Source organism: Taudactylus pleione, unplaced genomic scaffold (genome assembly GCF_031769625.1).
Source record: "Taudactylus pleione unplaced genomic scaffold, aTauple2 ptg000130l, whole genome shotgun sequence".
NCBI lineage: Eukaryota > Metazoa > Chordata > Amphibia > Anura > Myobatrachidae > Taudactylus > Taudactylus pleione.
In genome coordinates this window covers 3,315,687-3,328,013 of record NW_028284532.1, presented here as the reverse complement: position 1 = coordinate 3,328,013, position 12,327 = coordinate 3,315,687, and the positions used below count along the sequence as shown (strand labels likewise).

The window sequence follows — 12,327 nt, the reverse complement described above, 5'->3', positions numbered from 1 at the left end:
CTAGCGAAATAGACTCCAGGGGACCCAAGGTATTCCCCAGGTGTTTTTTTCTTTGCAGGTGTTTGCGGCAGGTGGTTTTCCATGATTTTTAAAACTTAACTTTAGCAACTTTTAAATAGGCTAGCCCCCATTTTCAGGTACCCCAAATTTTCTGGGACTAGTTATTTTGAAGAAAAAATATTGCTAAATGCTATTAATCACCCCATATGCAAAGACACTAAATAGCACTTTTTGGGCGGAATTCAATTGATTACGCGGTCCGGATCTCCCATCTAAAGTGACAGGAGATCGCGGGCCGCCATTCAATTGCTGCCGTTCTTCGCGCTGATCGCGAAAAGTAATGTTTGGGCGCCCAAACATGTCACTTTTCGCACATTTCAGCTCTCATCCCCCAGGGGCTGCGAGCTGAAATGTAGCGCTTGGCAGCTGATCGCGCCCGACGGAGCTATTCTATTCTTGATCCTGTCGGGCGCGATAGGGGATGAAAACAATTGAATTCCGCCCTTTGAGACCATTTAAGTACCCCAAATACCTTCAGCAGGGCTATTCAGAGGTATCCATAGTGATCCCCCATGTCAGTGCATCTTTTGGGGGTCTCAGGCTGATTTCCCCAAATCTGACAGGACTTTTCGCCGATTTGAGTTTCATCGCGGCGCATTGTCGCGTTCTTTGCAATTGAATAGGACGAATAGCTGGGACGAGTGCGATACCTTTCTGGAGGCAAAACTAGCGATGACTGCAAAATCTCCAGCAGGCAATTGAATACGGGCCTTAGACGGGTTTTGTATTGCTCAGATGGTTGCCCATTAATTATTGCGCGTGCCCAAAACAACTGAAATCCCTCCTTAATGTCTCATTTAGCAAATTCCTAAATTTGCTGGATGCAAATTTTCAACATGCATTGCTTTTTTTTTTTTTGACCCACATACTTAAAGCCCCCATGTTGTATTCCAGGACATAGACTATATAAAGGTGGTTGTGCAAGTCAAGAAACCATTGTGTTCTTTGGTTTTACTTGAATCTGTGGAGGGAATTCAAATTTCTACTGGGCACTTGGCTGAGCAATTCAATTGTTGTTCCATTCAGTCGCGATAGCCACCGGCATCTCTGCTCGAACCCTGCTGAGGTGGTGAGCAGAAATGTGCAAAAAGTCTGTGGTTTGGGCACCCTAACCAGGACTTTAGATGGGTTTAGCCATTTTATGCAATAAAGCATGAGTGCCCCCCATTCGCATAACTGAACTTATTCTATTCATATTAAGTACAGCTGTTTTTGATGTCCTAGTTTGATTTTCAAGTAGAGTGTTTCTACGTAGGATCTTGGTTTTTGAAATGGCGTCTTGTACAATAGATAGCCGCCTTTTAGAAGTCATATTTGCATAATCTAGTGTGCTCTGCTTGCATTTGATTCTATAAAATTCTGATAGTGGGATGTTTCTTTCCTACTTCTTTAGATGACCAGCTTTGAAGTGAAATTGAAAGTAGCTGTTGGTGACTTATTTGATAACATTCTTTGTAATGGTTTGGGTGTCTTTTAATGCTTAACATTTAAATACAGCAACTCTAGACTATCCTTGCTAAAATTAGAAGTGAATTTCAAATTAAAATCTTTGGTATTAAGATAATCCATGAAATCTTTGAAATCATCTTTAGTGCAATTCCTTATTAAAATATCCTCTATATTGTTTATAAAATACAATCTGCTGAATAAAACCATTCACCTGATAAATAAATTTTCTCCCAATGACGCAAAGGATTTAAATTGTTTTTTGGTCACCCGTTAGTGATGGGCACCCAATGGAGCTATTCCATTTTTGCATTGATCCGATTTAGCTGCTTTACGCGGTTATACCTGGTGCATTTGGGAGCAACAAGCGTAATAACTGAGGCACTCACTGCACCGAGCAAAGCAACAATTGAATAGCTCCTTTGAGCAACCAAAAAACAATTGAATTCCCCCCATAAAGAGATTCGCAAACTTGTTGCAGAGATGGTTTCTATAACAGTGCCTGGGAGGTAAATCTGCTATAGAAACTTAAAATAATTCAGAGTACTTGTCTAATTAGATTGCAAGAGTGTAGTAAATGGGGAATCTCTGATCTATACAATGGCACCACATTAATGAAGCAGGTGATAACAGTAACCATTTATTGCGTGACTGTTGCATTATGGAGCGTACACACGGTCAGATTTGTCAGATTTGTCAGATGAACGATTGAACGATTAAACGATCTGAACGATTTGACCAAAGTTTTGAACGATTGAACGATTTTTGACTGCATTAAAATGAATGGAATCGTCCAAGTCTGACTGCAAAGCCATCAGATGTCAGATATCGTTATCTGACAAACGGGAACGCGCATCGTTGATCGTCCATCGTTCAGGCATGTCAGATATGAACGATTTTCCTTCAGATATGAACGACTGAACGATTTTTAAATCGTTATCGTCCATATCTGAATTAAAAATCTGATCGTGTGTATGCACCATTATTCACAGATGTTTGTTTACAGACACAAAACTATACACACACACACACAAACGTCTAAAAATTACTGTGGGAATATTTAATGTATTTGATTTTTGTGCTTAATGTTTTTTCATTTGTTTTTGTAGTTTTTTATTTTAAATAATATTTGCTCTGTTTCTTATTGTCTATTCTTAATACTGCAGTTAGCAGAGCTCAAGCAGGAATGCTTGGCCCGCGGTTTGGAGGTGAAGGGGAACAAGAGCGATTTGGTCAACAGACTTCAGGCATACCTAGAAGAACATGGTTGGGAAAAGTTCCATATTCACCTGAGCTGCCTTAGCTTTGCTTTTGTTTATGTAATGAAACTAAATGTAAATGATTCCTTAATTAAGACCTCTGCTTGTTTAATGGTTATTTCGCTTTCGTAGAAGTCTTATTTGCCAAGCATAGTAACAAAAGCATGGTGTAGAAACTAGATGCAATAGAAGCCAGCAAGATCTTTTAAGGAATCAAGGAAGACGTACATCTGTTGGCTTCAATATGAAATAGATTTGAAGATGATAAAACATACCTTTAGTGACTTAAAGCAGAAGTTTGGTTAAAAAGAAGAAAATGAAGCTGTTTTTTGCATGCACATAGAAAGTATTACAGACTGCATGTCATTGCGACATTCAGGTAATACATATTCTAACAAAGCCTAAACATTTATACATGATTTACATAATTATCATTATGAGTGTTTGAGATTATTATTTCTTATTATTGGGCAGGACGACAAATGGGTGTATATAGTGATTACACAATTATATAATTTGCCTAAGATAATTAATGGATAACACTTGAATCAGCCTATGAGGACACAAATCAAATTCTAAATATGAACATTAATGGAAACCAGAGCCAGCTTTTAAACTAAAAGGGAGTTAGAACGGTAGTGTCTCGATTCCCTTCGCGGCGAGGACCCTGACGTCATCAGCTACTGTCCAAGGTCATTCCCTATCATCCATGTTGGCATAGAGGGGGGAGTATAACCTTGTGGCGAGCGAGGCCGCGAGGGGACAACTTTCTTCTTTAGATGGCTTTTATGGGCATAGAACTGCACTTCCGCCCTCACTCGTGTCACTTCCAGGTCCCTAGCGCGAAGGGGAAATGAGGTCTACCGAGTTAAATCATTTGATTTTTATGGTCGCACAACGGGACCCATAATTTCTCAAACATGTAAAGTAATGCACTAGTTGGGTTATTATCTCAATACCCTCGTGTGAGTATTTTATATTATGTGAACACACAAATGAGCTCATTAATGTGAGCCCGTAAATTACAGAAATTATCGGTTACTGAATTCTACTCAGTTATTTTCCTAACATAAACTTGACCTTACAAACATACCATAATGTCTCTGTAGAGCATTGCTACCTAAGAAAAACAGCTGTAAGCATTTTATATAACTTCAGCAGCATTTTAACTATTTTGTAAGCAAACCACTTCCACTTTTTTTTCTATAAAAAATGTTAGGTGCCAGCAATCAATAAACTCTATTGGTGCTTGTTACAGAAATGCAGATGGCATAGGTAGCACATACAGAATGAATCTATTCCAATATAGCTTGTACGTTTAAAGAAAAAGTGGAACAATTTGCTGGCCAATGTGAATGTATATGTGAGAGCATACAATAATGTGTGTGTATATTTATATATCATTCTAGTCTGCTCTTTTTTTTTTTTTTCTACAGCCGAAGAGGAACCCAATGAAGAAGATGTACTAGGAGATGAAACCGAGGTAATTAACTTCCATTTAGGTCTTAAATTGAATGTAATGTCTTGGCACCACACGCAGTAAAACTGTACTGCCTTTAAATCAGTGTAAAAAGGATGTTTGTGACACTTTGCATGTTTTTTTTTTTTAAAACTACTTTTTTCCTTGGTGACATCAGAACTCCCTGGAAGAGGCTGTAACGCTGCGATGACGTGTAACATCTAGCCTGTAAGCTGCTCTGATTGCAGTATTGGCAGGAACTCCGTTATTGTGCTCACATCTGCCCACACCATAAACCCTCCAGCTTTTCCTGTAAGCTCTGCCAAGCTCCATGGTACCTCATTACTTTATTAGGGAGATGCACCAAACCTAAAGAGGACAGTTGAAGTTGCTTATAGAAACCAATCAGATTTTACCTATCATTTTGTAGAATATACTAAATAAATGATAGCTAGAAACCGATTGGTTGCTATGGGGGGGACTTCTCCACTTGTTCTCTTTAGAAGATGTGATACCTTTACCCTGGATAAGCAGCAGGCATTCCTGTTATAGAATACTCTACACCAGGCCTGGCCAACCTGTAGCTCATCAGCTGTTGTAAAACTACAAGTACCAGCATACACTGCCACAGTTTTGCTATTAGAGAATGCTAAAAATGTGGCAGGGCATGCTGGAACTTTCAGTTGCACAACCAGCTGGAGACTCACTGGTTGGCCAGGCCTGCACTACACAATCCAGTGACTCAGTTGTTCTTCTGTTTGCACCTATCCTGTAAGGTTTTATTGATGTAAGAATAAATGTGACTGATGGGCATTAGTGTCTGTGCACATTCCCCACTTGTGAATCCAAATACACCCCCCTGATCCTTATTTCCTTCCAAATTGTGATTTTTATTTAAATTGTGCATATAAAATGTTTTGTCTGTAATAACTTTTTTTTTTTCGCCTCTAATTGAGTTTGCAGTTTACGTTGGACATAAACAAAATGTATCTGTATGAACACAGGAAAAAATATTTTATTATAAAAGGGTCCCTCTAAACAATTAGAACTGACAGTGTGTGTAGTGTGTAAAACATATATGGCACAGTACATGTTACTTACAATCACCATTATTTTTAATGCAGATTTACTTACGCCACTCAAGGCAAGCACTTTAGCATAGGTCACGGCCTCATCAGAATTCATTTTAACTCTTACAACTATGGCCCGTATTCAATTTGAAGCGAAAAGTCTGTTGCCGTACTTTTCGCCGTCATCGCGGTTTTCAGGCGTGTTTATCCCTGTATTCAATTCCAAATCGTCAAAAACTGGACGCGGCGAAAATCAAACAGGTGAAAAGTCCTGACGTTTTTGGGAAAATCGGCCTGACACTCCCCCAAAAATGCTCTGACATGGGGGTACTCTATGGGTACCCCCGATTAGCCCTGTTGAACGTATTTAGGGTCTATGAATGGTCTCAATAGGCGCTTTTTAGCGTCTGTTAGCAAGTGGTGAAGAAAAGCATTTTGCTACTCTTTTGGGGGAAAATAAGTATTCCCATCAAATTTGAGGTACATGAAAATGGATGCACGCATACTTAAAAATATTTAAAAGTTGCTAAAGTCAAGCATTAAAAAGCGCCCAAAACGCACCTTCAGCAATCACCTGCAATCAAAAATACGCCCATACTTCCAGAACCCCCCCCCCAAAGGCTATGACGCTAGTTTTTTAATTTGTACCCCCACTTTGATTTTTTTTCGCCCCTTTTTTCATAGTGCTTTTTTTGGGGGGGGTTTTGTCGCATTTAGCGTCAGGGGGATGTCCAAAGGGTGCAGGATGGTTCCCGTAACGTTGCACCCCCAAATCCCAATTCAGCACCTTTTTCCGCCAGGTGTTCATCGGCGAAACTTTTTCGCCTATTACATTGTATTGCGCTATCGCACCGGCGAAAATTAGTTGAGATTGAATACGGGGATTAATGAAATCTGCGAAAATTACGTCATTGGCAAAAAAGTTTTGCCGAAAACGGCTTTTCACTTCTAATTGAATACGGCCCTATATATTGAGACCATTTAAGCAACTATCTACTGTATTCTACTAGGAGGTAGTGCACTTTTAAATATGTAACTTTGGAGGTAAGTGCGGTAAAGAAGCAGATCCCACAGTAAGGGGCTGACTCAGAGTGGCACGCAGGCCTGCTTTGCTGATGACTATTGCAATGTTTTACACAGGGTGTGGTCCGTAGAAGAGCATATGCATCTACGGGTAACTCTGTAGCATTTCCAGTTGCTGCTGAATATATTTACCTGGGGGGGGAAGCAGGGTGTTCTCACGTAGGCTAAGGCTAAGTAAGAATGTGTAGGCTATGGTGAGTTGTGTGCGCAGAGAGATCCATCTGATTTCAGGCACATCTATTGCACCAAGGATAGGAGTTGTGCAAATGCATGCTGATAAAAACCGCTATTTAACCATGTGCTGGAATAAGGAAAGCTGTCTCATAGCGTAATAATTGATGAATATCCACATTTAGGTCCTGAATCAGAGATGCACACAGTGTCAATGTCGGCCGCAGTGGAGCGATTGTTTGCTACTGCGCATGCACCAAAACTGCACTGTGCATGCATGGCAGTGGGGAAGCGGGCAATTTACTCAAGTGAGTGACAGTCAGCGTTTGGAGGTAGCTAGAAAAACGCACCTTTGTCGGCACTGTTTTCTGACTGTGCCCTAATGAGCCTATGTGAATTTGTACACAGATGAAGAGGCCCTGGCGTCTTAGGTGAAGCGCTCCTCTCAGACAGCATAGGGTTGCTCAGAAGTTCTATGTGCTACCCACGTTTTCGCTTTTGCACGTAAGCAGGGGATGTGAGACACCAGAGAAGGGGCGTGTCTGTGTACAAGACGACAACTGAGTCATTAGCATGTGTTTACATGTCTGCTGTGTACGGAATCGCCGCAGCGACTCATTGCGTGCACCTCTAATTCAGGCCCTTCGTTCAATGAAGAAATGAGTGTAATTGCGGCCAACTCTGAATCCACACCTCTGTTTTTAATGTTTACATGTTTCTCAATATGTTGTCCTAGTCCATTTCCTTTTGTTTTATTTAACTTTGAAAGTAGATTTTTAGTAAGTTGGAAGAGCATTTTCTGTAGAGAAACTCCTGTCTGTAGAGTTCATGATGAAGTAAATATACTGCTTACTTCTTTACAGGAAGAAGAACAAAAGCCTCCTGAAGCGCCAGTCAAGCAGGATGAGCCTTCTACTAAAACATTAGAAACGTAAGGGCATAACGCTTTACCTTCTCATAGGGCAGCTTGTCAACCTTTCTCATTCCAGATTCCCCACTTTTTTGTGTCAAAATGTTCCAGTTCAATATATGAAGTGCACACATCTATATTGTAAGATTTTAAACCTGTTTCTAGGTTCTCTGTCTGACCAATAACATGCAGATGGCATCACTGACTTGTCCTATCAGATTTCCAGATAGTAGTAATCAGTTGATATTGAGTGATTGTTTCCCTATATATAGATGTGTCCTCACACTACTTTGCTGCAGGCGCGCCAAACGGCCCCTCTTGGCGCGCCAGGTCCCATTAGACTGCTAGTGCCACGTGTTTTTCATGTCCTGTTTTTTTTTTTTACCGAAAAATTTGACATGCATCACTTCTGTATCTGTGTGCAACCGAGTCTCAGTATACAAAGCACTACGATGCAACGGCCACAGCTTCTTTCCACACTTCCATTTACAGGCTCAGTCGCACACACATATACAAGTGTGGCATATCCATTTAATCAGCAGACTCTCCTGGTATGTCCTAGTAACGCATTGTGTCTTGGGTGCATTTTTGGCAAATAGAGATTCCCTATAATAGCAGTTGCATGGGACCTGGCGTCTCACTCATGCCAGGCATGGCACCCCGTATGCATATTGAGGATAGATGTAGGAGGACACATCTGCACTATAGTTTGATTTATACATTGGCTCTTTTCATAAGAATAGTGGGTATATGTGTGTGTGTGTTTATAATAATCAATGGTTTTATTTCTTTTTGTTCTATGTGCTGTAGATAAACTTTTTTTAATGTAACAATATCCATGCATTTCATGAAGGTGCAGCTGCCTGTAGACATAGATTGCAGTTTAGTATGTGCTTTGTAGGACTACAACGAAATCTGATGGGTGACTGCCCCTCTACCACACCTTGCTGTGCTTCTTTATTTGGCAGCCCACTCTACAGTGCATGTATTTAATGGATTTTAAGCTACCGGACTCTGCGTTCTCGACCCAGACTGCTGTACCCTGTTCATTTGGACTGTATAATAGCTATATCTGATGTATTAGTGCAATACATGTATTCTTCATTGGCACACATGCTAATACTAACACCTCATCTAGGGGTCTATTTATCAAGCAGTGAAAAATGTGGAGAAGTGAACCCGTGGAGAAGTTGCCCATAGCAACCAATCTGCTTTCAAGTAGCATTTATCAACAACAGTCTATAAAATAGGTCACTGCTTGATAAGTAGACCCCCCTAGACATTTATTTATTTTATTTTTATGCATGGCTCTCACAATTTTCATTGTTGACTGCTACTTTAACTTGTTGACCAGTCCTGTCCTATAAATAGTTTTTGGTTTTGTATGATGATTTAGCCCCTGTTCCATTGGAGTTTATAGCTGTTACTTTATTTTACATTAGCACACTAAGCCCATTGTAAATGCAAACATGCACAGAACTCTTTTGGTTAATTATTCTATGTTCTACTGAAGATTTATTGTAGGAAAAAAAGGAACTTGTGTGTATTCTGTTTGTTCCTTTTTGGTGAGACTTGATTATTTTTCGTACACTGATAATACAATTTAGGGAGGTATCCAATTAGCTGCGGTAAATTACTGCGGCTAATTACCTCAACCGGGGCTATCCAATTAGCCCCGAAAACGACACTTATCAGGAATTTTGTGTTGTGCCTGCCTCAGAGGAAGGTGTTTTTCTCCCGATCGCAGCAGAGAAAATACATAGGTCCGCAACTTTTTCGCGGTTCCTATGTATTTTCGTGGCTTTAGTGGTATATTCAATTAGCCGTGAAAAGTCCCGTACTTTTCGCATGCCGGACTTTTCGCCGACATCGCTGGTTATCCATACGGAAAAGTATCACGCCCGTCTCCACTTATCCCCGTATTCAATTCCAAATCGGCAAAAACGGAACCTAGCGAATTTGAAACCAGCGAAAAGTCCTGTCAGATTTTGGGAAATCAGCCTGACACCCCCCAAAAGATTCACTGACATTGGGATCACTCTAGATACCCCCGAATAGGCCTTATGAAGGTATTTGGGGTACTTTAAATGCTCTCATTAGCTGCTAATTAGCGTCTTTGCAGAAGTGGTGAAGAATAGCATTTAGCAGTTTGTTTGTTTTTTGCAGAAAATAACTAGCCCCAGCAAAAAATTAGTGCTAGCAAATTTTTAAAGTTGCTAAAGTTACATTTAAAAAAAAAAACACCTGCTGCAACAACCTGCAATTTTAAAATCACCTGGGGCATACTTGGGGACCCCCCTGTAGTCTATTTCGCTAGTTTTTTAGTTTGTCCCAACCCCCCCCAATTTTTTTATTTTTTTTCGCCCCCAAAGTGAAAGTAGTTTTTTGGGGTAAATTTTTTTTTTTTTTTTTCTTGGACAGTTTACCTTTTGGGGGGCTGTCCCAAGGGTGCAGGATGGATTCCGCAATTTTGCACCCCAAAACCCCAATTCTGCATTTTTTTCCGCCTAGTTTCTTTCGCCTATTCCAATGCATTGACTTTCCGCACCGGCGAAAAGTCTTTGGAATTGAATATGGGGATAAGTTTTCGCCTGGTGAAATGACGTCACCGGCAAAAACTTTTAGCCGAAAACGGCTTATCGCGGCTAATTGAATATGCCCCTTAGTTGGATAGCACATTTTAAAAAATCGGAAGAAAATACCCGAACATCGGCGAAGAAACGCTGTTTTTTACAGCTGAAAATTTTTCAGAGCTAATTGGATACCCCCCTCAATGTAAAATTGCACATATGTTGATGGGTCAAGTGTGGTATGTTACATCTTTCTGCATTTTTACTGCAGAAACTCTAACATACGTAGCTAGGGAATATTCAACAGTGTAGCAAGTTATAATGTAGCTGGAAATCCTCAGCCTTAAAATAAAAGTAAACTTGTAACAAATAAGCAACATTTTATTTTTTTATATTCTGTAGTTTAATAATTATGCTCATTAACACCATTATATTGTATCTTAACAAATAAGCAAAATTAATATTCGCTAGTTTAACACCAAGAGTAATTCAAGCTTTACAATGTGTATGCTAAAGAGACTAATTACTGAAGAACTTTGTGGACCCTAGTGACGCTCAAGTGTGGTTTGTTCACTCGACAGATGGGGCTAATATAGATAGATGGAAAAGGGGGGGTAGAAGACATGCACCTAATAGTGTACTACAGTAAACTTTAGTAATAGGCACAATCTAGGAAGTACTGTACTATATGTCCTTTTCCATCTGGTCCTATTTGAGCCCCTCCACATAATACCAATAGCTCTGGGTTCATCTCATCTCGACCTCCCCGAGTGGAATTTCAGATAAGCATTAAAGAAATTCTATTTGGTACGCACATTTAGTTTGGAGCACGTGCACCCCATTATTTAATTTACTACACTATTAAGCGCATGTCTTCTAGCCCCCCTTTTCCAGATCAGAATAATCTGTCTTCCACATGGAAACATTTAAAGAGTGTTGCCACCTTCATCTAAAGCAGGGGTGGGGAACCTCCGGCCCGCAAGGTGAAATCATCCGGCCCGGCCGGCTGTCAGCGGCAGCAGCAGAACCAGAGTAGTGTAGCGGCGGCAGGTAGCGCAGTGGGAGAGCGGGGATGTCAGGATTGTCATCGGCGGCAGGTAGCGCAGCGGGGGAGAGGGGATGTCAGGATTGTCATCGGCGGCTGGTAGCCAATGACAACCCTGACACACCCCATCACCCCCGCTGCGCTATCACCGGCGGCAGGTAGCACAGTGGGGGGAGGGTGTGTGTCAGGGCTGTCATCGACTTTCAGCGGCGGCAGGTAGCGCTGCGGGGGGAGGGTGTGTGTGCCAGGGCTGTTATCGGCTATCAGCGGCAGGAGGTAGCGCAGCGGTGGAGGGTGTCAGGGCTGTCATTGGGCGGATTAGTGCAGGGGCTCTCTCCCTATCAGCGGCGGCAGGTAGCACAGGGGGGGGGGGGGGGGGGGGGGAGTCAGGGTGTCAGGGCTGTCATTGAGTGGCATGCAGGGCTCTCTCCCATCAGCGGCGACAGGTAGGCAGCGCACAAGGGCGGGGTGGAATCAGGGCTGTCATCTGGCTGCCATTGAGCTGGTTAGTGCAGGGTCTCACCCTAACAGCGCGGGCAAGCAGGCAGTGGTGGCACAGCAGGGGGTGTGTACAGTCAGTGTTGTCATCAGGCTGGATAGGACTGAGAGGACCCCAGGGCTGCCTTATCAATCTGCCTGTCACACATCCATAGGGACTGCCCCTCCAGACTCTGCCTGGTAACATACCAAAGAGAAGCAGTTACTTACAGCCATCGCATTAAGGGTGAGTTAATAACGTTTTTAACCAAATATAGGAGGCAAATTTTAAGTTAATAATTTTGTATGGTCCCCGAATGATTTTCTAAAAATCAAAATGGCCCATCTAGTCTGTGGAGAGGCATTCTTACCTGTTTGCAGTTTCCATGTCAGGTCGAGAAGTGCTGTCGGGTGGCAATGGTGGGGAGGAACTTAAGTCCCTCTGTCTCCCCAGCACCTAGAAAGATGGGGCTATCATCATTTGAAAAAGGAGAGTCGGCTCTTTAACAGTATTTGCCCCCATAGAGATTATTGCATGGTAATGTGTGATCACCAGGCAAAATCTCCTGCACTACAGAAAAATCATGGAGTCTGCTCTTTCAAATGATGTGGCCCACAAGTAGCTGCTGACTTACTAACAGACCATAATACCGTGTGCTACAGAAAATAGACGTTATCTGTGTGTGAGTGGGAGGGCACTGTGCGTTATTACGGCCATTATTACACCTGTAAATGTGGGGTCTCTCGCATATGAAAAAGGGGAGTCTCCTCTTACAA

The 12,327-nt window shown here is 41.7% G+C and overlaps 1 protein-coding gene across 2 annotated transcripts in view; it reads left to right on the top strand.

The window, feature by feature from the left end:
- SARNP (SAP domain containing ribonucleoprotein) overlaps window positions 1-12,327 on the top strand; it is an 88,844-nt gene that overhangs the window by 5,523 nt on the left and 70,994 nt on the right. For both annotated transcript variants that reach the window (XM_088473089.1, XM_088473088.1), the window contains exons 2-4: window positions 2,673-2,772; window positions 4,202-4,248; window positions 7,412-7,479. In XM_088473089.1, the coding sequence (XP_088329215.1) occupies window positions 2,673-2,772; window positions 4,202-4,248; window positions 7,412-7,479 (215 nt within the window). The remainder of the gene's footprint in view (window positions 1-2,672; window positions 2,773-4,201; window positions 4,249-7,411; window positions 7,480-12,327) is intronic.